General features: G+C 37.7%; 1 protein-coding gene across 1 annotated transcript in view; it reads left to right on the top strand.

Annotated features, from left to right (window-relative positions):
- DEUP1 (deuterosome assembly protein 1) overlaps positions 1-21,999 on the top strand; it is a 41,297-nt gene extending 19,298 nt beyond the window's left edge. Inside the window, exons 7-14 of the mRNA XM_032207552.1 lie at positions 188-400; positions 4,464-4,600; positions 5,239-5,344; positions 6,896-7,093; positions 8,063-8,149; positions 10,124-10,323; positions 15,976-16,273; positions 21,829-21,999. Coding sequence (XP_032063443.1) covers positions 188-400; positions 4,464-4,600; positions 5,239-5,344; positions 6,896-7,093; positions 8,063-8,149; positions 10,124-10,323; positions 15,976-16,273; positions 21,829-21,999 — 1,410 coding nt within the window. The remainder of the gene's footprint in view (positions 1-187; positions 401-4,463; positions 4,601-5,238; positions 5,345-6,895; positions 7,094-8,062; positions 8,150-10,123; positions 10,324-15,975; positions 16,274-21,828) is intronic.
- The last annotated feature ends 5,732 nt before the right edge of the window (positions 22,000-27,731 follow it).

Here is a 27,731-nt window from a genome sequence, read left to right as displayed (position 1 = left end):
CTTGAGGCTCGAGGAAGATAATATCATTTCGAGAAGTAATGCAAACTGTTCTATTAATGACATCTTTTCTAAGAAAAACCTGGTGAAGAAAATGAAAATAGCTTTGTGATTTTAGTAGTAATGGTTTGACCATAGCAATATAGATGTAATTATTTAATTTCATTAAAAGAGTTTTACTGTTTTATAGAAGCAGACCAAGAGTTATCAATTCCAGATAAGCAATAAGAAACAGAATCAAGAAGAGGTAATTACATATGGCCATCCTGCAAGTGAAAAGGATGAGTTAATTACTGAAAAGCTAAAGGCAGCTGTGAATGAAATAGCAATACACAGGAACAGACTACAAGAGGAAAATCTGAAACTCCAGGAGGATCTAAAAATGTTCCAAAAACAGTGCCAGGTAATGATAGTTTTTCTTTTCTATAAATACTGTGGTATAAATGTTGGAGCATTAATTACTTACAGGTATACTTTCAAAAGTGGTACTGGCATGCCTATATAAAATATCTATACAAGCATCGTATATAAATTTTTTGCAGGAGCACAGAATGAGCTGTGAACAGTAAATTTTTATTGAGTAATACATGAAAACAAAAATGTTTGATATACAGTAGCACATTTTATTCATATCTGTTTATCTAGGTTTTTATAGCTTTCCTATCCCTGTAGCAGACGGAGAGTGAAGTGTTTACTTCACTTGGTTCCTTGTATAAAAATTACTTCTGTAAAATTTCTTTATCTTGTTACCTCTTTTTGTACAAACTGTCCTACTAAACTGACTATACCTACTAAATATTTATATTCAAAAGCCTATGCTATACTTTATTGTTGTAAGAATATTTTTCAGTGCAATGAATTTCTAAGTTGCCAACCACGTGAAGACCCATCAGTTTTTATCTTAGCCTACTGCTTTTTTGCAGACGATATATGAAGACAGCTATTTGGGCCTCTTCTTTTGTTCATAATCTATGAATTTTGACAAGATTGAGATAATACAAGATCTCTTCAGACTTTTTATTAGTGAAGTTTGAAACAGATCTGGAATAAGATTCTCATTTCCATATTTTTCTGGTAACATACCCCTGCTTATTTATTTAAGCACTTCAATATTCACTAATATATAGAGAGAACTGTAGTGACTTTAACTCTTTCTCTTGAAAGATAATCTATTTCTCTTAATAGACAACCTTGCTGAATTTTAACTTCAGTTGCAATATACAGTAATTAACATATACGTGCTGGAGATTATTTTCAGGTGTTGTCAGAACAACCAAGTTTTGTACACATGATGTTTATACATTTAATTCACACATTAGTTCCCTGAGTCATTTGCTTGCATGCAAGTTATCGGTATGCAAGCAAAAAAATCTGAGGCCTGTTAAAAAGGTTCCAATTAATAGTAGCAGGATTAGATATATTTAGAGTGGAACAAAACATGGAGATTGGAGCAGGTGGGCAGATGTTGTAGACAGTACATGGCGTCATGCTGTAGCCTTCTTAAAGAAAATCTCCAAGCAAGAGGATTTTTGGAATTGTGTGAACAGAATGTGGAGAGATTTAATTGGAAGTGGAGCTAGATACATGTAACACTATTGGCTAAAGAGCAGAAAGCTGCAGAATAACTGTGGTCTTCTTGTGAGATAATTGCTGTGTTAGTGAGAAAAGCTGCATTTGCCAACAGCTGCAGAAGAGGACATTGATGTAAGTCAATATATGGTGAAAATAATGTCACTATGAGCTAAGTGCTAACAGCTAAGAGAAAATATTCTTTTTAGGAATGTCTGCATGAGAAATAAGAAAGTGCAGGGTCTGCCGTCAGCCAGGAGTAAGCAGGTTTGTGTGAAGGAATGCTGGGTGGAGGGTGAGGATAGTTGGACCTGATGTGGATGAAATTCGGAGGAGTAGATGGGCATCTTGGTGGGGAGAAGGCTGGTTGCAATGCCTCACGTCTTCCATGCCTGCAACTATTTCATTTGTGCTTCTGCCTATTTCTCTCATACTACTGAATAGCAAGAAAGAAGTGATAAAGTGAACTGTATGCAAGACCAGTTTACCTGCTCTAGAGAAAAAAACAAACTTAAGACTATTCAAACCGAGACTGCAGAGTATTTCCTAACCAGATGAACTGTCTGATAAACTTGATTGCAGCCATGCGTGAGAGGCAGCTTGAGAGCATCACACGAAACTCTCAGAAAACCTGCATTAAGTCAGTGGACGCTAATTTATATAGAAATATAGCATATGATTGTATTAGAAAGGTTGAACAGTGTTGAGTACAATTAGAACAGGAACTGATCTCTAAAGTTTTGAGACTTCCTTTTGATATCAAACATGGCAATCTAGTTAAAGCGACATGTTCACAGAGGAAAAGAGAACATTTGGTATTTTTTTCAACTTGAAACAGTCTCTGAAGATGTAATACTTCACTGGATGTTTTCTAAACAAAACCTTATCTTTTCTTGTTCAAAATTAATTTTCGTTTTGTTTTTTTAACAAAATGCAATAGATATTTCTGAAAATAATAAATTATAAGTATCTATTTTTATATAAGTATCTATTAATAGTATCTATTTTTATATGAGTATCTGTTGGGTGACGGAGCATTGGAACAGACTGCCTAGGGAGGTTGTGGAGTCTCCTTCTCTGGAGATATTCAAGGCCCATCTGGACGCCTACCTGAGCAGCCTGCTCTGAGGAACCTGCTTTGGCAGAGGGGTTGGACCTGATGATCTTTCGAGTCTCTTCCAACCCCTACAGTTCTGTGATTCTGTGATCTAATTGACTTTTTTGAAGTGATATGTGAAACTCTTGACCTGAGATTCTGTTTCAATTATTATTGCTGCTACTGCTGTGGCTGCTGTTATTCCTGGTACTATTGTAATTCATAGAAGAAAATACAATTTAAGTAAATATGCCTGTTGAATGCAGCCTGCCACAGATGCTTCAACTTCCACCACACAGTTGTGCAGCATTTCCCTTATCCACCACACAATCGAATCAGAGGTGTACACACACACACACCCTAAAAAATAATATATTATAAACTAATTGTGGCTGTCTCATAAATGTTAAAGCCATTAAGCTGATCATAAGGAAGTTTCTGCAGAGAATTTTAACAATTTATTACACTTTATTTCACTAAAAATATGGCCACACTTCTATTTCTGAGTTCAAAAGCTCTCTCAGCCTTCATTTAACAAAGAATATAATGACTACATCTGTATTTGCAGCCCCTAAAAGAAAAAAAATTAAAAAAAAAAAAAGTTTCATATCTGTCTTCAGCAGCCCTTTCAGCCACAGGAAAACCACAGGCTTCTTGGAAGGAAGGTCATTCTAATATGAGGCTCTAAGGGAAATAAACCTTTGAAGTTCCTTGCTTGTGGAGTCATTTCTGTATTTCACTTTTTAAAGTTGTCTTTTGAACGTTTAAAAGCCTTATTTTTTCTTTTAAACATGGAAACTATATTAAAATGAAGAAATTATGAGAAATACTTGTTTTTAGTGTAACAGTTTTAAAGGCAAAGGATCAGCATACTTGGAAAATCCTTTTATCTGGAACATGCTTTTGGATCTTGGGTGAGAGGAAATAAATGTTCTCTGAACATTTCTATTGTTATTACAAGAATCTGATTACTGTTGCAACTTTTATTATTTGGCAGTTATAGTTCCAATTTCTTATCTTTAGTATGATCTTAGTATACTTTTTGGTAATTGCTATAGGAGCTCAGATTTTATGATGACAAATATGACATGACGGACAACTTGCTGATAGATTATCAGTCAGAAATGAAAGGTAAATTAGAGACAAGATTGGTGGAGTCCCTAAGGAAAATATTTTATGATTGTGTGAAAATTTGGTGATGTTCATCTACCCAGGCAATTACCAACATGGAGACAGAATTGTTTTGGAGGTGATTGAACACACACGATATACATACTTATACACATGTACATAAGTCCACAGGTATCTGCTCCAAGCTTCCAGGCAACGTTTAATGAAGATGTGCACCTAACCCTGCCTTTCTATAGCTTTGTAGTTTCATGCTTTTAAATTTGGAAACGCTGTTATCAAAACGCAACATAGAAGTTACTTACGGCACTAATTCTTACATATGAAGCATGTTCAAGGGTGTAGAAGCTGTTTAATCAAGCAAACTCTGCATTTTAGGTGTATTTCGTGTGATAAAGAGCTTCTAAGTGGTGTCTCCTATGATAACTTCAGAGACATGTATCGGAACATTGCAAGAGCTAAAGAATATTCGATATCTGTTTTTTAGATGGCATTTCTGGAGAAAGTAGCTGATGTGGAAGCAATACCTTCTTCAGAAATAAAGCTAAGAATATAAGTATTTATATCCTTTCATACACATTACTCAGGTGTCAGAAGTGATGCAAAATACAGCATTTTGAGCTACTACTCTCTCATTTTATTTGGCTATTTGTGTATTTGTTTTCTTCTTTAGAACATGGAGGCCAGCTTTTCAGAAATGAAAAAAGAGCTGCAGTCACGCGATGCTCTTTGGAGAAGGATACATCTGGAATGCCAACAATTGCATACAGAATTATTGAAAATCAGAGAAATGCAGGAAATTCAAATAAAGTATGTGTGCTAAAGACAATGTTTAAAATAACAAGTACTACTAAGCTAATCTTTTTTTTTTTACTTCTGATTTAAATCAAGTCTGTTGAAAAAGATAGTTGGGATTCAAGTGTCAGACTTTTAAACAATTTTTGAATGAACATTTTCATACATGACAAGATTAAAGGCAGTAGGTGCACCCTCTGTTAAAAGGCCTTTATGTTGCATAGATCTTTGCAAGTCAATGTATTTAACCTATTTTATTTATATGCTTTAAGTGCCTCTCTATTTCTTGGCATTAAACACTTTGGAAGCAGAGCGATTATGATTCTCCCTAACCTTCTATGAGTAAAATGTTCATCTTGTTATGGTTTATCTAATCTACCATAACTGTCAAAGAACACATGAAATACTAATCAACAAGAGATTTCAGGATTCTTTCTGCACAGACTTCCCTTTTCTTAATCTCTAGAAATCTCTCAAGATCCAACCTTTTTTAGGCCAAATCTCGTGGTGGTTTTTTTTTTTTTTTTCATCCCCAAACAAGTTCCCAGTTTTACCCTGGGAAGAAGATTTTTAAGTGAAAGATTATTGCACATTCTGCTTATTTCATATTTTTTGTTTTGTTTTGTTTTGTTTTTTTCATTTCTTATTTAAAGACATCAGTCATCTTCTGAACAAATTACTGAGCAACCAGAAAATAAAAATTCAGACTTATTACTACTGGCACAAGGTCCAGAAAGCCAACAAGAAGTGCTAAACAAGGTACGTCATACTGTTAAGTATTTCCAGGTCTCACACTGCAGTCTAGGATTTAAAAAAAAAAAAAAAAGGAGAGAGAGAGATCAAAGTAGTGAGCTTGGACATGTAAAAAAGAGAGCAGAAGGATTAATTGAGGGTATAGGAGAGTATGGAGTTTTCATATATGGTTGCATTCCTGGAGGTAATTGTATAGCTGTGCAATTGGTATTCTGACTCTGTGTACTAACAACTGAGGTTGCTACCTCGTGAAAGTAATGGAAAAGCCCAAGCCTAAATATTACTGTGATTAGGTAATACCTTGCAAGTAATAAGTCCTCCAAGGCTATGGGTAGTTAATAGGCTGTAGGAGGTAAGTAGCAGTTTGTAGGTGGTCTCAGACATGAGAATAACAGATCAACCAGTAAAATCACTATGGCTGGTACCCACACAAAGCTACTTTATCAGTCATCTGCTGCACAATCCAGGGCAGTGCTTCTTTCTTTGAGTTTTGCATTGTATTGCATTGCACGTTTCAGAACTGCTGTGTGCAAGCAGTTGTGGCATGGCATTGTGGAATGACACATGGCTTGGCAGGTTAACACTTTGAGGAAGAGGGTGCCTGGAACTCCCCTTACAGACGCGCTGTGTTTTTTGCTGAGTAGCAATGTAAGCATGAACATCTGGAATTGGATGCAGCTGACTTGGATGCTGCAGCAATTTTGGCATGATAATCATGCTCTAGCTGTCAGATTTTTTGCATCTATATCTATTTGTTTACAATTCTAGTATTTCTGTGTAGTTTGCATAAATAAATATGAAATGCCATCTGTTACTGATTGTGTACAGTACTGTGAAGAATTATTAAAATGCATTCGAAGGTATTTTTGCTGTTTTTAATAGTAATGTTTCTTACATATTACAAAAATCTATCAGTACTACAGTTTTGGTTATTAGTTGAAAGATTATGAAAACAATCTTTGTGTTGATTCTTTGGAGAACCCTTTACATGGGAGATAATGGAGAAAGCTTGACCTTAAATTTTATATATAACGGCAGAAAAATTCTCATAAAGTGGTTTACCATATATATTCTTCTATTTCTATCATAGTTTCTCATTAAGAGGTCTCTAGATTGATTTATTTATATTGCTCTGGAGTTAATTTTGGTTTAAGACATGTTTAATGCAGCCTAAAATAACTTTGGAGCGTTATAAATAAATCATACTTAGGTTTATTGAAAAGATATTTCCTTGGATTTTCTTTGTCATAATTTCCAATTCTTGAAATTAACATTATTATTATTGCATTCCTTTACAATTTTAATATAAATAATTTATATTTTGTTCATTTCTAATACTAAATTAGCAAATGAGAAGGGTTAAAAAAGACATAAAAATAAATAAGACTGTGCACTGCCTCATGAAGACATTTTATTATAAAATCTCAAAAATGTCTGACTTGGTTAGAAGAGTTGGTGTCTTGGAAGCAGACCGTAAAAAAGTCAGTAGTATGTGGTTAGTGATTCAGTCATATTTACTGCACAACATTTTTTCTTATTGAAACGTATTTGCTACAGATAAGAAACCATCTTTATCGAGAGGAGCAGTCCCATTGCTCTGAGCAGGAAAGAACAAGGACAGAAATCTCTGACCTGACAGAAGAGCTTCATCAGAAGGAGATCACTATAGCAACTATCATGGAGAAAGCTAGTCTTCTGGAAAGACAGTTAAAAATGGAGTTACAGATAAAAGACAAATTGTTAGCAAAACAACAGGTATGCAAGCAGGCAAAACCAGCCTAGGCCATTTTACTCCACACTATTGATGATGACATACATTATCTGGTAAAAAAGACATTACTTTTCTTTCTGTAGTTTTCATCTCCATCAGCAGTGACGTAGTAGTGTTTATTAAATAGTACAGCCAAATATTATAGCAGCCAAATTGATACTGGAACAATAAAGCACCACTAAATGTCAACTGTACATCTAAATTGCAGATCACCCTGACCATCAATTGCAGTCACCATTTTAATATGCAAAAGATCTCAACAAATTTTTTGTTGTTATTGTATGTGCTTTATCATTGGAATCATTTATTAGATTATCTAGAACATTTCCTAATTTTTAAGCCTTTTTTAAAAAAAAAAAGCTTTGTAAAGAATGTTACAAGTATGCTCAGAAAAGCATGGCAATTTGAAAGCTGAAAACTGTAAAATACTGATGTTTTTAAATGGTAGTAGTAGACTCAGTAGACTGAGTCTATCAGTAGACTGTCATAATACTTTACTTTTGACAATAGGAAAGTTAGTGTTTGGGAAAATGTGACACTGCTGCTGTGTGGCACTATTTACTGGGCCATATGTTAGATGGTATCATTAAGAGTGAATGTGGTTCCTAGGCTTCATGACTAAGGTTTCAAGCAGTTTCAGTGGTCTGCAAGGTCTGTCCTTCTTGGTATTTTGTAACTGTATGTCTACTCCCTTGTTTTCATAACTGATTACTTCTTTCAAAAAGGTAAATAAAACTGGTAGCAGATCATTTGTATGCCTTTCATAGATAGCTGAATATTTCTTTCTGGTTTAGTACTGATGTATTTAAAAAAAAAAAAAAAAACTGTATCTCATAGATAGGTTCATAATTACTTATGTATACTTTGCAAAATTTAACTTATCATACCTATAGTCAATATTTTTTCAAGTTAACAGTAATATTCATATGTCTAAGAACTTAATCTTTTCCTAGGTGTTGGATTTCAACTACAAAGTTGTCAAATCTGAAAACACGCATCTAAAAGAGATGATAGAAAATCAGGAGTGCAAAAGTTGCATGGTAATTCTTGCTTTTTTAATTTAAGCAATATGAAGAGCAATTACTTATACTTACTGTAAATGGAGATTGAGATCATGGCAAATTTAGAAATTTCTGGCTTGTGTAAAATAAATAAAAATAAACTGTGTGACATAATCAAAGACAGGTGGTATTCATGCAGAGCCTAAAGATGGGTATAGCTAGGAATAATTTTAACCTTAATTGTAGTAAGCTAGAAGCAAACAAGACTTTTCAGTTATTTTGTCTAGATACTGAATTCTTGGAGCCTATTTTTTGTAACTGACCACTTATCACAGCTGTTTTTAAACAGTTGTCATTTTCACAGATACAAAAATATGTCCGTTTTTACTGTTTTCCCCTTTTGTTGATCTGGCATTTAAATAATGGTGTAAAAAACCTGACACAACACTTTCCCCCACCCAGCTTATTTTCAGAGTTTAGTAATTATTTCTCTTCAAACAGGGAATATTTAAAGTTTAATTCATAAAAATGTGACAATATAATGTGGAATTACAGTTTATACAGATGTAATAAACATTTCATACACTGTGTTCTACAAAGAGCTTTAAAACCTTCCCTCCTTACAGAATATCTGCAGTTATTGTGTGTGTCACTAGAAAAACACCAAAATGCAGTTTGTAAATACTGCTGTAAATACGTCTTTGGGGGATTCATAGCCTGGTAATTGTCTGACTGTAAACTGGCAAATGTCACCTTTTCCATACCCTTAAAATGGCATATCAGGACGTATTATTTATACATCCATATATAATGTTACAGATATGTGTGTGTATATATAGCTGTGTCAGCTCAGTTGTGGGCTTCATGCCATTATAACTGCACTAGAGCTGGTTCTAGAGCTATCAGTTTTAGGGTGACTTAGCAGCCACCTTTGTCTCTTCTGCCTCACCTCTCTAGATGCGAGACATAGCTGAGCCCCTGCCTCCATCCTTGGACAAAATGTCATTTTTTTTAAATACTTTCTGGCACTTCTGTGGCAACTTGGCTCATAATTTTGTCATAAAACTAGCCGAGCAAGGCAAGGTTTATAGGAAGAGATAACATTAGACCAATTAATCCAAAAAATAGGCAAGCTTTCAGGTGCAGGAACCCTAGCTGTGCTATCAATGTGCTAAAAACAAATCTTTAATACTCATGGATTACTGGGTTCCAAAAGAATAAATTAAACTGGAAATATATGAAAGCACTTCATAATAAAGTGTATGGGATTTTAGCCTTTTGTGTACGATCTGAGAAGTCTTGAGATGATTTTCTGTTGGTGACAGCTTGCTGCTATTGCTAGTCAACCATCAGAGCTAATCTTTATCTTCCACTCTTGGCATCCTAGTGGATGGGCCTCTTCAGCCCCTGGATGCAGTGCACACCTTGTTTGCACTTCCATTATTTTGACTTGTGTACTCTGTGGGTTTACCCAACTAAGAAGCAGGATTTAGTAACACGGGTGGAGACCGCTGTGATAACGTGGCTCTACTGCTTCTGAAGCTGAAGGTGACTGTCTATCAACACAGATATTAAATCGTGCCTGTAGACATACACTGTATCTAGTATAGTAATGAGCTTACATAATTTGTCTTGTTATTTTTGGTGCAGTCATTACTGGAGGGAGCAATGCAGTCTATAGCTATAGCTGTTATGGTTGCTTTTATGTCATAAGTTTTACAATGCTAGTGATGATGAATTTACAACAATAACATTTTGAATGCACTGTTCGTTGAGAAATTTTAATTTGTTTTATTGTGTTATAGAGGCTGTAATCCTTTCCCATTTATCTACAGTGTTGTTTTTTTCTGGAGGCAATTCTCTTGGTTTGCTATAAGTGCTGCATGATTATATGTGGTAGCTAGGTCTTTCTTTAGCATAGAACATTGTTTTGTGTTTGCTTGTTGAAAATACTAACACCCATTTATTGTGGAAAATATGCCTATTTAGTGATGGCTTTATCTCCTTTCACAGACTATAGATTTATCTAACAAAGAACATGGAAATTTCACAGCTTCCATTCACAAACTGGAACATGAGAATGTAAGATTACAGAATAGTCTTGTTAAACTACAAAATGACACAGAAACATCAATACTGGGTGGCATGGATATAAATGGAGAAACAGAGCACAGTTACCAAGCCGGTTCAAAGATGCAGGAAAAGGAAGAGAGGTAATATTTAGATTGTACTTATATATGAAACTTTCTATTAACTTCCTGGAAGTATGTAATTGGACCCAACTTGTAAGGATTTTTTTTTTTTTTTTTTCATTCAGAACTCCCACCAACCTAAATATCAGACTCAGTAAAGTTTTCATACATTTTCATGGCTAACTGAATTTGGCAATAAATGAAGTCTCAGAAATGTTTGCCTATTTTAATATTTTTCATGTGAAATAGTTTTAAAACGTTTTTTACGCTGCTTAAGTTATTCTTAGCTCCAGGTTTTGCAAAACAGGACAGAATGAATTTTTACTGCCAAATAAAAACAAGACAAGGAAAGGATATACAAACCAACATGAGAGGTAAACTGCTCCACAGGAGGTTATCTTAATAAGCAGTTTGAACTACAGCTCCTGCTGAAAAGCTTTGTGTCCATTTGTTGGAAGCTTCATTAAATGTATTTTAATGCCTTGTAAAGTTTTGGTGTTCTTGGGTGATCTGTTTTGTTTTTTTTTTTGTTTTGTTTTTTTTTAAAGAAACATAAATTCAGATGCCCTGAATAAATTGTTATCACAGTAAACTTGTTAGGGAAAAGTAATGTGACTTAAGAACACTCAGTCTCACAGAAAACGTATGGCAATGATGTCTTTACTTCTTAATTCCTTGTATTCAGTGAAGCACTGAAGGACCTTCAAATGTGTTATCATCATGGCACTGCAGTAATAAAAAGAAAATTAAACTCTCTGCTAAACAATATTTCACACTACAGGAGATTAAAAATTAATAGAAATCCAAATATTTTGATCATTTATAACAAAGAATTTATGCAATAGCACTAATGTAAAACAGTTCTGTGAAACAAAAGTTTAAATAAAGTAGAGCCAAAATTGTACAGGATAAGATTTCAAAGTCATACATTCCAGTTTATGGCAAACCATAAAGTGATTTTCTTCTGTATAGTAGAAAGGCATTGCATTATCTGTTGATACAGTCTTGCCTAGACTTTCCTTTTAAATATGATGTTTAGTGATGGAGGTAGTATTCACGTGGAAATAAATGTATATATGCATATCTGTGTGCATATACAGGGATATATGGAAGCAGCAGCTATGTCTGTTTTGCTACTAAACTTCAAATGATGTTGAAGGCTTTGCTGAATCAAAGATTGACAAATTAAGGTACAGACTGTTGTGCACCTGTAGATCTCATAATTCCACTAAAGATGGGTTGGTGCAATTTTTGCTCATGCTTCCACTCTTCTTAAGTGAGCAAAAATAAGATTTTTCCAATTTTATCAGTAATTACATTTACTGTACATGAGGAACTGTGAAACTTCATACATGTGAATTCAGTGTAAAGAGAGTTATGCAGGTAATTTGCAGGATGTTGATTTCATAACTATTAAAACCCAATGTTAAACCAAAACAGGGAGAGAGAAACCTTCCTCACAACAGAAATCCCAGTCACCCCTACTGAACACAAGTTAAATCACAATTCTAATTAATCTGATGAAAACGGTGTATTGGGCCTGTTTTTCAGGTTCTAAAATGTGTATTTAAGTTCCTAAGTTAAAGGCTTTTTTTTTTTTTTTTTTTAAATGCATATAGAGATTACAAGAAAGGGCAAATTCCATGTGCAGTGTATGTATACCTCAGCCAGCAGTCTTTTTAAGATTGAGCCCTATGTATACTGTTGGTTCTCTGTTCCCCAGATGGGGAACTACCCCAAGATTTTCTCAGAAAAAGAAAATTGAATTTTCAACCATCAAATGTGAGCACATAAGCCAGGCAATTGATGTTGGTTTGGTTTAACTCTGGGGTATGTTTTATTTTATTGTGAGCATAAACCATGTTATTTCTGTTTTAATTTGCAGTTCTGTTTCCATGGTAATTATGGTACTGGAGAAAGGGCAAAAAGACTTTTTTACACAGGAAAAAAAAAAAAGGAAACACAATGTTTGTGCAAGGTGGGGAGGTTGTGTTTTAAATGGTAATTTTCAGAAGCTGTACTTTTTGTTTGTGCATTCAGAAACCTAGAAATATTTGCACAACGGACAAAAATGTCTTTGAGTGTACCCTGTAATATTTTTCTCTCATGATCACTACTAAAATCCTAGGCATGGGCACAGACAGACAGGAGACCTCTAGAGAAAATACAGATAATTGCAGGAAGGTTGGCTGATGATTTAGGAAGAGGCATTTTCTTCTTTCTTTAGGTGTTCAGTGACATTCTAAATATCACAAAGTAGCACATGGAGAAGTAGCATCTTTGTGCTAAAGAAGACTGAGGCCACATCCTACCTATAACCACTTCTAATTAATTACTGTTCTCATATATGATAATTGATTTTATTAATATTAAAATAAGCATTCTCTACCCCCAAAGTTTTAATCGCTTGTTCATACTTTGTACACATACAGTTGGTTTGAATTTTGGCCTGACTGAAGAGGATTTTCTTTGATAAATCCAGTGTGCTTAGCCTACTTCTTCAGAAATTAAAATGAGCACGTGAGTTTTGACACAAAGTTACCACAAACACATACACAAATTAGGTAACTGGCCAAGCCAAAGTGCACTTTTGCACTTTGTGTGGAAAAAGTGAGAGGTAAAGGCTAGGACTGAATGCCTCCTGAGGTAGCTGGAGGTCTCTTAAAGGATGTGTGGACGGTGTCATGTCTGTCAGAAAGAAGTCTTCACCACTCTTTGGACATCTTACATTCTTAGTCATGCTCACCGCCCTATCAGTTATTGCAGCAGATAAACTGGAAGCAGCAAAAACAATCTCTTCAGGAAAATACTTAGCAGCAGTTTTTTAAAATCAAGTTACCAGTTACACTTGCAAGGTAAAAGCAACAATAATCCCGCAGGCATCCTGGTCTTTAAAGATCTGTTGTTCTCTTTCTCAAGAATAGTTATGTCAAGCAGCACGAGCTGCGTGAGGAGTTTGTTTTGCACCACGGAAGTCGCTGATCTCATGGGGACCTAGCTGATTTTGTATATACCTGAGTATGGAAAAATCTATTTTCTCTCAAATTCCCTTTGTGAGGACATTGTTCTTTCATTTCTTGTCCCATATGTCTCCATGCCAACAGTGACATTATTTTTGCGAAGTATGTGTATATGTTAAATGCTCTATAACCCCACTAAAAGCATAAGTCATTCAACTGCAGTTACAGTGAATTCGCATTGCCAGTATTGACAAATGATCATTTTTTTTACGAATTTGCAGATATTTGCCTACCTTTACATTTGTACTCAACCTAGAACTCTGTTTTTAGATTTTATTTTGGACTGAACTAGCAGAAATTCAAGCCCCAGCTGTGAAATTTGTCTTGAGTGAAGGCATAGCATCTATATCAAAACACCTAAACGTAGATGGCATGTTTTTCCAAGACAGCAAACAGCCCCAGCAATTTATTGAATACAGTAGGAAGTAGAGCCTTTAAAAAATCAGGTCTTGGTGGTGTTCTTTTCTGGGGTGTGGGGTATGTCTTTTTACTATGTGAAAGCGACCATAAATGTAGGCACGCAAGTCTGAAAATTCTGGTCTTAGTGAGAGGAAAGCTATAAAATAACAGTAATAACTGTTATTAAATACATATAGAACCAGTTCTGGGGAAAAAATGAACACAGATCACATGGAGTTTACTAGGGGTTTTCAGAGGAAATTACTTCCAAAAAGGTCAGAACACAAAATGAAAAAAAAAAAAAATCTGCGATTTTGTCATTCGTTGCCATCTATCTTCAAAGGTGTCAGTTTTTTCACTGTGGCCTTCATACAAACAATAGGCAGAATAGATTTAAAATAGGAGAAAAAATAAATAAATGCATTCTCCTATGCCCAGAAGGGCAGAGTGTATTTATTTTAATGAAAAGCATGGAAGAAAGGAGAAATTTCTGCCCCCAAAAAGATAAACATTTTAGGTCATTTAGAGAACTGGAAGGTTTGGTACATATTTCCAGAGTTTTGTCTTTGAATGCATAATAACAATATCATAGTAATAATAATATTATAGCATCATGCTTATAATTTGCTTTTTTGTAGCATTCGGAGTAACTTAATCGCTACTACTTTATAATCCGAGAAAATATGTTCTTCATCAGGTTTCTGGGTTGTCCTGCACAGCCCATTTATAGAGGATTCAGTCTCACGTTTCAGCCCCAGCATGCCTATGTACAAGCAGGAGCCATTAGGGCTGCACTTACTTAGTGCTTCTCCCAGCACTAAATATTTAAACCGATGTTAGAAAATGATGGTGTGATCTTTCTGCAGACAGCACTGCCCTTTCCCTGTGCTTGGCATATTCTTCCTTTTTTATTAAAAATAAAATCTGTTTTCCTTGGATCTGAGTAGCACTACATATTCTTAGATATAACAGTAATCACGTTTTAGTGGCAGAGAACTTGATCTTTAAAAGCTTTTATAGCTGCATTTCAAATTAGTAAAGCGTTTTAGGATCTTTTAAACATCTTTCCAGACATCTATCATGTTTAAGTACAGTAGTTACCTCCCAAGAGTGAAATTTCTATTTCATCATAAGCACAGGCCTCCCTACAGTGGCAATTTCTACTATAGCCAGAAATGTTGTCACAGAAATGTAATAAAATGTGAAATAATTGAATTGTCTTTTTTTTGTTTGTTTGTTTCACGTTTTGGTATATAAAGCAAGTAAAGATCCATTTGAAAATTAGACATCTGGGCAAACAAGTCTCAAAATTTTCTCCTCTTTAATCTATGTGATTTCAGAGTTATTCGGTTAACTGTCAGAAGAAGAAATTTCAAATGGGAAGCAAGATTTTGTTGTTGTTGTAGTTAACCATAAAAATTGTTTGCTTCACAGAGCTACAAATGAATGCAAATATATGCTCATACATCCATTCTGATCACTATAAGCAGGATACAAGAGTTATGGAACATCATAATAAAATACTTGAAAATTCAATAAGCTTGAAGATTTCCCTTATTGTTACAAAAGCATGTTTATGTGTAATTTTAAAAAAATTACTTTAAAGATTTCATCATTTCCTTTATTAATTTCCAGTGCATTTTCTCTTATTAATTTCCAGTGGGTTATCATTAAATCAGTAGCATAATTAGTGTTGCAGTAAAGATTTAGGATCAAAGTTTCCTGTACTATCCTTTTTATTTAACTGATTTAAGCATTTATTCTAAATTCTAGCTATTCGAATATAGTTCTTTAAAGTTATATTAGATCAAAACTGACTAATTATCCAGACCACAAATAATCTCATCTCTCTTCTAATTTGATATTTTATTTCTAGTATTTGTGTGGCTAAGTTCTGTCTATTTCTCATCATACCGAAGCCAGTTTGTGGTTTAGATTGTATCCTGCAAAATTATATGGCAAGGTTACTCAACTGAAATTCCGATGGGAGAGTTTAAATCAGTGTGATTCAAGTTACAGCTGAAGCAGACAAAGAATGCACACTCAGACAATCACAGTAACTTAGGTGGAAAGTTGCTAAATTGCTGCAGCTTGGTAATGCGTAATCTTATGTCCATAACCGGGTGCAGGAAGCACTTTGAACAGTTGAGTAATCAAAGTCAAACAAATGAACAAAAAGCATGGCTTTGCTCTGATAGCTCGGAGTTTCAACTGGTTTTCATATTTTGATTTTATATTTTTATTGCTATTTTAGAACTTCCCAAAATGAAGATGGATGGCACATGAAAGCTCAACAGACTGCTCTGCTCACAGCCAGTAGACGCCACAGAAACCGTAGCCCAACTTCATATGGCCAAGGCAATATCACTGGCTCAAAAAGTGATATCACTTTATCTTATAAACTTGACAGAGGTCATGAAAAGGAACTGGATGATAAATCTCCACCACCACCAGTGGGGTATCCTTTGTGCTTTGGCGGGCTGTTTTCTGAAAAAGGCACAACAGGCGGTTTACTAAGCCATGCTTACGATGCAGAAGAAATCAAATTATCAGTAAGTAACTGTTTTTCTATAACGTAGATATTTTCAGAGCTTCTTTTAGTGGTCCACATCTATCTGTGGACCAAATGCAATCCTGAAGGAACCAAAAATTAGATTATTCCTGTTGTCACTGTTATTTATTCAGTGCTAGCCCAGCAAAACTGTAAATACCTTATCCTAACATAACCACAGTTTTTTTCTGAAGATTAAACATCCCCTACTGGGCCATATCTCTGTACTAGTAACGATGGTGATAATTACCTGCCATTATGTGACTGCGGGAGAGACTTCTACATTTTAGCTCATTGCCTTCTATATTGGGGCACTCTGCTTCATATTGCCTTCTGTAGGGGCACTGCTTTAAGTGTCTTTCCATAATACCTGCAAACTTCTGCCTTAAGTGCTGTTAGACAAATCCGGTTTCCACAGCATTTGATTGATGGATGAAATTAGAGGAATTGCAGCAACTATTTTCTGTGTGTTAGCTATTGTATTTGAAAAGGAACAGAAATGATAACTGCTGTAATCCTTATTTTTCTTGAAATGAAAGAGTAATAGTGCAGCATTCTTTCTTTCAGTCTTCATAGGGTGCAGATTACCAACCTCCATTGACAAGTGGGATAAATCTCACCTTGGCTATGGCAACTTCTTAGGAAAAACTTTCCAGAATTCTTCAACTTCAGCTCTCTCTTTAAATTTGAGCTTTATATTCTTCCTTAGTATCTTTTTTCCATCCTTAGGCAACCACTACAGGCCCCTATTTTGGTTTTTTCCACTAGAAGATTTAGCACTCATTTTCCAGACCTCAAACCACACAACCACACCAACTTTTAATAGAATTTACAGATTATTGAGGAATGGACTGTGGCCATCTCTCTGTCCAACAGTGATGTGTGCATCTTTGTACCCAGAAGATCCTGAACTGTTTGTGCCTGAATCCTATTGAGAGAAAAAAGGGAAGACTAGGTCAGCTTTTAATGGGGAGGACCAGTAGGCAATGTTCTTGCCACATGGCATGTTAATTAGGACAGAAGAGCATCGTGACACCAACAGCCATCTTCAGGCAGGTTGCACTGGTCGTGCCCCAGTTCTGCTGTACGCTTCATAAATGTGCACACATCCTTTCTTGTCAGAGATGTGGCTGCTGGAAGATGCTCCAGAAGCTCCCAGTAGACAACAGCACCACATTATTCACAGATTACCTGCCTGGGAAGCAGGGATTGCAGTGCAGCCTGTGCTCCCAGCAGCTGTGTCCCAGCAGTCAGAGTGAACCAGCTAGCCCTGGGTGTATGACCTCATTTCCATGTTTCCATCTCATAGGAATTTTAAGTGAATGGCTTTTGGTTTCTCATTGGCTTGGAAGTTTTCCTCTTTGAACTGCTAGCAGCAAAAAGAATTGTTTGGACTTTTTCAGGAAAAGTCTGGTAAACACCAGTTCTCATCCTCTCTTCTGTCAGAAGTGTCAGACAAAGATAGCAGGGCACAAAGCTTCTATTTCCAGCCAGCCCAGGGAAAATGCCCATTCTGAGACACTTTTGCAAGCTGCAGGGAAACTATTTCCCAGCTGGCACTCAGGACAGGGTCGGTGCCAAGACAGTTGACTAGATTGTAAGGAAAACATTGCCAGCTGGTGTGTGGGCAAAGTACAGAATGAAATTATTAAGCAAGGGATGTTTCTCAAGCATAGTCTAAGCCCAAAGGAGAGGGATCAAAGCAGGTAGGAGTTCAGAAGATCAATAAAATCAAATCATCATTTATATACATACATATTTATTCAAGAAGATTATTGGCAGGTTCAGAATTGTCTATTTCTATATAATTTCTCTATATTAGCTGGAGCAAGCAGTTATGTACACTGTGCTTCCCAACCTGGATCTTTATTTGTGACTTTTAGTCATGAATACTTTGTCATATTTCCCTTCAGGTGATGGACACACATCACGTGCTCTTGCTTTCAAGACTTAGTAGAACAGGAAAGACTTAGGTTGTAGCAAGGAAAATTTAAATTAGACATTAGGAAACTTTCTAACTTTAAGGACGGGAAATGACTTAATAAATAAATTGCAGTGGATAGTTGTGGAAATTCTAGCACTGGACATTATTAGGAATGATTTTGACAGTCTTGATCCTACCCAGAGGCACACAGTGGTCCATGCCTTTTAAGTAATACTGTTACCTACTTGCTAAGGTATTTATGTCCTCCAAATGCCTTCCTATGTGGCTTGAAGTTATCCCAGGAATCTCAATTTTCATATACAAGCAGAAGCACATTCTTCTGAGAAGAAAGTCATCTGTATCTTCTGCCTAAAACGTACTGCATTGCAGGGTTAGAGGAAACTGCACCCTGAAAATTAAAATTAGGCAGACCAATTCGTAGTCTTGGTGTGACAAGAACTTTCCAGAGTAGTAGAAGGGCTAAACATGAGAAGACTTTAATGCTCTGTGAGCATGATTTGACCACTAAACATTAGACTATCCTGAATGTTAATGTTTTCTTGCTGCACTGCTAAATGTGCATCCAGAAATGTTGGACAGTTCATGGGACAAGAAAGAGATTAGCACTAGTAAAGTTAATTAGGCACTCTGCGAGAGAATAGACCTGGCTTCCCGCAGCGCTTCTGCCCAGCAACCCAGTTTCATAACTCATAAGCATTTTGAGTAGTTTCTGTTTAAGGAAAAGACATATTTAATATGTATCACATATGGAGATATGCGTCTATATATCAGGTGCCCTCCTTCATTTCCAGCAAATGATGAGGCAAAAGGGTGGCTCCTGTTACTGGTATACAGCAAGGAAATATGGGGGGAGCTGACACTGTAGTAATGAAAAAGCAGAGTCCTTGTTGCCTAACTACCCGGCCAGTTAGGCTGAAATCTTACCAATGAACCCATTTCTGCACAGCTCCAGTTAGAAAACTGAAAGATACAAAGGAAGCGTTATCTGAAGAAAACAAATTCAAAACTAGGGACCATGAGTCTCATCTGAGACAGGGATTAAAGCAGTTTCTTTATAGTTTTCCTTCCTCAGGCACAGAAAGTGAAGATAATATAGGACATAGTGAAAGAACAGACCAGAGGCTGGGAAAACAAAGCTTACTTGCTAACAAGAAATTTTGCCTTTTAGACCTGTTTAGATACAACCTTCTCTCAAAGTGCATAAACACAGTGCATTAGGGACCTATCTAAAATGATAGTCAGTGATGTCTGACCCTCAGGGTAAGAAGCTGCAAGGAGCCACGATCTGCTTGTTCTGTGATAAACATTCCCCTCTCCTCTGAGGAAATTCAGAAATGTCTCATTTGGGGTTCACACTGTATTTCAAGAAAAACACATCAAAGTGAGTACCAATTGAAGCAAAGGACAGTAGCGTTTTAGGAAGATAGCTTCATCGTGAGGCCAGTATGTTTCTACTGACAAGTCAGCAATTGTAAACACTGCAGTAATGAATCTCTGAGAACCTCTTGTAACTTGATGTAATATTTCTGAAGACTGGCACATCTGCCTGGTTTCCTTTGCTTCTCTCTGGAAGTGTTTTATTTGCTCAGTATTGACTCAGTGATTTTAGAGTAAGTGAAACATGGTGTTGCTTTAAATAAAGCCTCCACGTACAGTGGCTTCTTCATAATGCAAAGCTATCTTAAAACACTTCAGAGTAGTACTGCCAACTCTATCACTGAATCCAAACATCACAAGAAAATATTTATGTGACCTAGCCCGTGAGAGGGGAGGAAAAAAATTGCGTGTAGCCATAGCATTCAGAATCTCAGGAAAATCTCTTTGTGTGAAAACAATGGTGATTTGTGGGTGGGGAATCATGCACATGTTTCCAGGGAAAAACAAAAGGCGGGTGATTTCCCTCCAGAGTTTCTCTAGCACTGGAAGATCCCTGCTAGTGCAGGGAGCGATAGAAGAGTGTTGTGGGACAAGGTGAACGAATATATTTACATATTCCTACCTGGCAAATTAAGTCACTTTCTTCCCTGCCCCATTAAAACACTTACTTTTGAGGCACCAAGTAAAGGAAAATTCTGCTTTATCTGTGAATTTCACTTTAGGAACCCTGTATGTCCAGAAAGCCTGGCTCAGTCTAGAGGGTGGAATTACATCCAGAACTTATTTCTGGCTATCATTTACTTGCTGTACTGTGAAAAGTAAGGAGATTTCTTATGGGAAATCCCTAAATTTCATCTCAAGGTCTGCTGCAAACCATTTGAATAGAATAGTGCTTTACAGCATTTCTGTATTTTCTACTTAATATCTTCTGGCCTGAGAAGCTGTTAAGGGCAGTTTTAAACCAGGCTGAAGCAAAGACTGAATCTGCCTGTAGTTGCTGTGGAAATAGGGAATACCCCATTCCGATATAATGGATCCTAGAATAAACATTTACAGGTTTAATAGAATTGGCATTTTCCACAAAGCATTTGGATATTTAAATCATTTGAGGCCCTTCCTATTTGATGTACTGGCAGTCTCCTTTTTATATTCTAGGAAAAACAAAACTAGAGATTCAATGCTAACAATTCTAACAGTTATTAAAAAATATTTCAACACAGGGTTTAAGATGATAATTTCTAATAATCTTACTCAATATGTGGTCACATAAAGACAGAAAAATATCTTTCTCTTAATATTTTACAGATCCTGTTTGAAGTTTTTTCTCAGTTGACTGTTAAAAATTCATGCCATAAAATCATTTTTATCTTTACAAATAAACATTGAATATATTTAAACAAGCAAATTATCTTTAGACCAAGAAAAGGGTTTTGTTTTCTTTTTTTTTTTTTTTTGACAGACATTCCAATGAATAGATCTTAAATATTAGCAAAAGGAATTAACAAAGAATGCTGCTTACAGTTTTAGAACTCATTCCAGCAAAGATTTATTCACGTCCTTTGCTTTATACAACTCTGTGTCCCATGACAACCATTTTAAGACTGATTTTCATATGTTTTATGTCTCTGTCTACTAAATGTTCATTAAATGGAAATAAAATTTTTCAGTGAACTACTTGCAGTGAATAAAGTTTAGTACGTCCTCCAGAATATCAGGACTTGAAGTAGACAGTGCTGAAATGAGTACAGTTTTTCTTCCTTTCCTAAGAAAGCATCTCCTGAGATGGAAGAGAGGCAGAGGGAGAAAATTACAGGAGGCAATCAGCAGTACCCAACACTAGTTATATTCTGTAGTTCCAAAGAACAGGTTATTGTCCTCTGTCCTGGTCTAAATTACACAAATGACTCACATGACCTTTAGCTGATCCAAAGATTTAAGAGGTTCTGAGGCAGCTTAATTCTGTCTAACAGGATATTTATATTTTTTAATGGCAAATCTACATCCCAATGCTGTGAATGTCAGGGGTGTTTAAACATCATGTTCACATTATGGTATTTAGCCACCAGAATGCATTTAAAAATGTATGCCTGAAGTCATATTTTCTTGGAGATGTTTAAAGCTTTAGAGGGTTATTAGCTGCTCTGCCTTAAGATGTGTTTAAGTTTAAAAACTGATTATGCAAGCACGTTGTTGAACTTTGTGTCTTTTACTATTTCTTTCTGTGCATTTCTCAGTCTTCTCCTGAGATGTCCATCCTTGCAAAAACAGAAAAGTTCCTTCAAGAGGAAGAGAAACATACAAAAGAGTTTGAAGAACGTTTAAATTCACACCTTGAAGAACTGCAGAGACATTCTGAAAGCACTCTAAAGAAATATGCCATGCTACAGGAAAGCAGGCATACTTAAGCCAGGCACACAATCAACAAAATAAAACCACGCGTAATCACTCCAGGTTTTCTTAGAACTAAAATCTGCAACTATCTTCGTAATGTCTTTAGGCACATCACGAATTGTATGTATTTTAGCATGAAGGCTTCAATAAGATAATCGTTAACCTGCAGATTTGGGTATATTGCAACTGGACTACGTTACAAAACATTGTACTCTAGACATATTATAAAGTACACAGGGTAGGTTCACATAGTTAAATTGGGACCCCGTTGCAGCACTGTAAATGAAGACACTTTCAATTCTGTGATGTACAGAGGGCTAACAAGTGGAATCATTCCCTTAAAAATTGAATCAGACAAGAAAAATTCTCTAGATTGCACAGAAGAAGAATAGGGGCCTTTGGCCATGTCATAGCTCCTGGCGTAAAGAGCTAATCTTTGCTCTGGTTATTCTTGGCTATAGAAATAGGCCTTGGGACTCTTGAAATGAGGTCTGAGCTTTTCATTTCTTATGGTGTAAGCCATGCCGTTCTGTGGGAGGAACACGAGCAGACAAAGCACAAACATACTTTGAAGCCATCCCTATTACTCCTTTTGCCAGACCCATAGACTTCACTTGGGACCGTGATCTCAGGTGCTTCCTGTGCTTTATATTAATGCTTAGAATTTTTTAATCCCTTCTTCAAAAGCACCTCTTTTGATAGTTATGTTGGCACATTGTTTAACTACATTGGAATAGAGAAAAAAACTTACTTCAGAAAACTTGTGATGAGTCTTAGGAAAGGGCCTAAATTCTTTATATATTTCTGCAACATAAGGGAAAAAAAATGTAAAATTGGACAGAGTTAGTTCAGCTCTATATGTTTTACTGAGAGCAGCCCTGAGGAGAAGTACCTGGGCATGTTGGTGGATGAGAAGCTCAGCATGAGCTGGCAATGTATGCTTGTGGCCCAGAAAGCCAACCAAGTCCTGGGCTGCATCAAAAGCAACATGGCCAGCAGGGCAAGGGAGGGGATTGTCCCCTTCTGCTCTGCTCGCATGAGATTTCTGAAGAAATTCTTCACTCAGAGGCTGCCCAGAGAAGCTGTGGATGCCCCATCCCTGGAGGTGTTCAAGGCCAGGCTGGATGGGGCTTTGGGCAACCTGGGCTGGTGGGAGGTGTCCCTGCCCATGGCAGGGGGTTGGAACTGGGTGGGCTTTGAGGTCCCTTCCAGCCCAAACCATGCTGTGGTTCTGTGATTCTTTGCTGAAAAACTGCATAATATTGAGATTCCTTTTATTTGCAATTCAAACTGGATTCTGTTGCTGTGTAAGCAAAACAAATTACAGACAGTGTTGATGAACCACCAATTTCAGTGAAAGAGATGCTGAAGTGCTGCTTTCCAGCATGAACTGTTGCCAACTTCCTGGAAAAATCTAGATGAAAATAATGCCAGACTGTCAAACAGCTCCAGTGTGTGAGTAAAAGAAGCCTCGTTAATATTCAAGACCACAGCAAAAATGTAAATTGTCTTTGGAAGTTATATTTCCATTATGACAAAATATACTACATCACACTTACACAAAATACCAAGATTTTAAATACCAGTTTGGTTCAGTTTGCAATAAAATGAGCAATGAAAATGAGGACATCAAAGATCCTTTACAGGAAAATTCAGGGAAATTGCTAGACTCAGCTGGGGGAATAAAGGCTGAATAAAAAGATGATGAAAGGACATCTGAACAAACTAAATATATATGTGTCCTCAGTCTAAGGAGAGAGGCATCTGGGTGTTTTAAAAGGACTAATGAGGAAATTTAGGAACTTCTGTAAATAAAGTTTAATTTTAAGATGGGGAAGATTTGCAGAAGCAAGAAGACAGCAAAATGTTATCTTTCAGAATAGCAGAAGAATTAAAAAAGGATATTAGCCTGTTAGCCAGATTCTTTTGTTGCTGCAAGACTTAAACAAGCAAGAAGTCAGTATGCCCCAGAGCTGCAAAGAAATGTGTCTGAGTCCAGTTAACTACCAAGGATCCCTCTCACGATGCAGGGCTATGATTATGTAGAGCGAATAGTTGGAATTATCAAAAAGCGAATAAGATATTTTTTTTTCTAAACCTTTTCAAGACCTGCCCAAGCTCCTGACTTTGGCTAATGAGATAACAGAGGCAGTTTCAGCCTGGCTTTTGTGTAAAGCCGTGTAATAAACTCCACGTGAAGAGCACTAAAACTGCAAAGCACGTGTGCCCAAGCAGCTGCCTCTTTTCCCAGTCCTTTCTGCACAGAGCATGTTCCACCAAAAACGTGCTGAGCCACAGAATCACAGAATTTCTAGGTTGGAAGAGACCTCAAGATCATCGAGTCCAACCTCTGACCTAACACCAACAGTCCCCACTAAACCATATCCCTAAGCTCTACATCTAAACGTCTTTTGAAGACTTCCAGGGATGGTGACTCCACCACTTCCCTGGGCAGCCTGTTCCAATGCCTCACAACCCTTTCAGTGAAGAAGTTCTTCCTAACATCTAACCTAAAACTCCCCTGGCGCAACTTTAGCCCATTCCCCCTCGTCCTGTCACCAGGCACGTGGGAGAACAAACCAACCCCCACCTCGCTACAGCCTCCTTTAAGGTACCTGTAGAGTCAGCACAGGTCACAGGGCTGGCTCGTACCTCCTGCTCGTACCACCTTCCTCTTCACCAGCCCCAACCTGCAGAAGTTGCTAAGCCAGCAGCTGCATTTGTACAGCCTGTGATAAAGAATATGTTAAAGAATGATGGGCAGTAGAAACAATACACCGAGAAATGATATACCTGCAAACAGGGACTAAAGACGAAGTGTCAAAAAAAAATAATCATCATACAGCTCCAAGGCTATAAAAGTCTGAAAGTACCCATAAAAATGAAAAAGCAATGAATTATTAATTGTAAGTTCAGTTGACAGGACAAGGTGCAGCGTTCTGGGGCTACGGATTAGTCAAAAGATGGAGAAGGTTTCTACTTTATGAACAGCTGGCAATGGAAAATTCTTGCAAGCTGCTGGACTTCTTTTATAATTTTTCAAAGCTTCACCAAAAAGCTTTTTTTTTTTTTTTTTTTTTGGCTCCCACTTGAAAGGCTTGTTTTAAATAAAGAGCACAATGGTTCAAACTGCCACCAGCCTTTTGTTGCTGAAGCAAAACCAGAGGTCACGTACACACAGTTGCCAACATGTTTCGGGAAGGTATAATTTCGGAATAGTTGGTGGGAGAGGAGCTGCTAGGCCACCGCCACCCAATTTGCTTCCCAAAACCTGTGCTGATGGGGCTGTCAGTGGACCGGCAGCGAGCAGAAACATCTAAAAGTGACTTAGGTGAAGAGTGGTTATTTTTTAGTGCGTTTTATTAGTGCATTTCCTTCCTACATCATTTTTTACTCTCTGCTGTATGGGAAATTTAGGAAGGGAGGAGCAGCACGAGACCATGGGCACGCCGAGCAATAAACGAGGGATGCAAACAGCAGTGACAAAACGCTGCCAACTCAGCACAAAAACGGGCAAACGTGAGAACTCACAGGCATGGTTTTCTTGCTTTTCCAACGTGTGGACTTAAAACAATGGCTTAAACTTCCCCAGTGAAAGGCAGATAAATTTCTGCTGCGATCAGAGACCCCACAGAAGCCTGAATCCCCTTCTTGCTGCTGCTTTAGTGGCAGTGCAGCAGGGCACAGGATCGAGCCCTTTGCCACGCGGCCATTCAGAGCCAGACCAGTGGTGGGAAGGAGGAGAAGCCATGAACAGAGACTGTCGAACGAGATGAGCCCCGGGGAGTTACGGCTGGGGTGTCTCATGGCAGGCACCGAAGCACGATGCCCCTAGAGCACGTTGTGCAGGATGGCATCCAGGCGGGTTTGGGATATCTCCGCAACCTTTTTCATGTGTTTCCATGTTGGCTTTTTCTCACTCTAGGGTTCAGATCTCAGTTATTTAATCACTGGGCCTGAGGTACTGTTTGATCACGTGGGCACCCTCAAATCTAGAAATAGGCTGTAATTCGATGTACCATGCCTAAATTCCATTAGTGGGTTGAGCAACACTCCGAGACACTGACACACGGTGCACCAGACTCACTTCCCAAAGCAACAAACCCATCGGTTTGTTCCTATTACCTACTCTTAGCCACAATGCTGGGGGCCTTAAAACAGATTTATCAAAAACGTGTTTGCCCACTTACCTTATGAGAACCAGTGTCTGTGCAAAGAACAGTACTAAACCATCCTGTTTCTGAATTTCCTGCAACAGATGTAGAATTTACTGCGTTCAGCTCTAGGGACCCCAGCATGAGAAGGACATGGAAGTATTACAGTGAGTCCAGAGGAGACCACGAGGATGATCAAGGGGCTGGAGCACCTCTCCTGTGAAGACAGGCTGAGGGAGTTGGGGTTGTTCAGCCTGGAGAAGAGAAGTCTCCAGGGAGACCTTACAGCAGCCTGCCAGTACCTAAAGGGGGCTACAGGAAAGCTGGGGAGGGACTCTTTGTCAGGGGGTGTAGTAACAGGACAAGGAGGAATGGTTTTAAACTGAAAGAGAGGAAATTTAGATCAGATGCTAGGAGGAAATTCTTTACTCAGAGGTTGGTGAAGCCCTGTCACGGGTTCCCCAGAGAAGCTGTGGATGCCCCATCCCTGGAGGTGCTCAAGGCCAGGCTGGATGGGGCTTTGGGCAACCTGGGCTGGTGGGAGGTGTCCCTGCCACAGGCTGGAGCTGGATGGGCTTTAAGGTCTCTTCCAACCCAAACCATGCTGTGCTTCCATGAATTTACTTATGGACTTGCCATGGCTGCTTGTACAATCCCAGACAGAGCAACAAATCCTACAAAAGTCCTGGGTCCTTGTAAATACCACCTAAGTACCACAACAAGATTTTTTTTTTTACTTGAAACTTTTCCACCAGGTACAAATAAAGGTGGTGCACAGAGGACAGGATCAGCAAAAGCCTGGACCCACAGCGACGATGCAGACACGCAGCTGGGCAGTGGATGGCCGGACCCAGGGTGGTTTGGTGCCACCGTGTGAGCTGGGACCGCACATCCAAACCTCTCCTGGTAAGGAACTTCTCCACAATGCTTCTCCAAAACTCAGAATGGCAGCGCAGGCTCTGCTTCACCTCTGCCAGCACCCAGGGGGCATTCGAGTCTGTACCCATACCGGCTGGGCACGCAGCAAACGTGTTCTGGAAGAAGGACGGCGCACCCTATTTCCCTGCTGCATTGAAGAGTGCTAGGTTCTGACCACGGCATTTCAATAAGCAAATATTTTCTTGACATTTGATAGAAACAGAAGACGAATCATCAATTTCTCTACGTTCTGAAAACAGGTGTAGTTCTTCCTTCAGAGCATGGGCAGTGCCACTGGCTTCTCTCACTCAGTTTTGGGGACTCGGGCCCATTTCTGCCACAGCCAGCTGCTCACCCGTTGTGGGAACACTTGACACAGTTCCTTTATTTTCCCAGCACTTTGCAGACATGCATAAATCTCCACTCAAACCTTGATCTCTCTTTGACTCAGACGATTTATGCTTTGAAAAACTGGTCTTAATAAATTGCTTCCATAACTTGATTTATCAGAAGGCATTGGCAGGTTTATAATGACTTCACCTGATAATGAGCACTCGTGGAAAACATATCATAAAGCCACTGCTGAAGAAGCATCTCAGCATGAGTTTTCTGGTAAAATGCTTGTAATAAATCATTCAAGTTTGCCCACAAGCTACTGTGTGCTGGGAAACGGT

Source organism: Aythya fuligula, chromosome 1 (genome assembly GCF_009819795.1).
Source record: "Aythya fuligula isolate bAytFul2 chromosome 1, bAytFul2.pri, whole genome shotgun sequence".
Classification (NCBI taxonomy): Eukaryota; Metazoa; Chordata; class Aves; order Anseriformes; family Anatidae; genus Aythya; species Aythya fuligula.
Note: the sequence above shows the minus strand (reverse complement) of the source record. Positions and strands in the feature narration are given on the sequence as shown.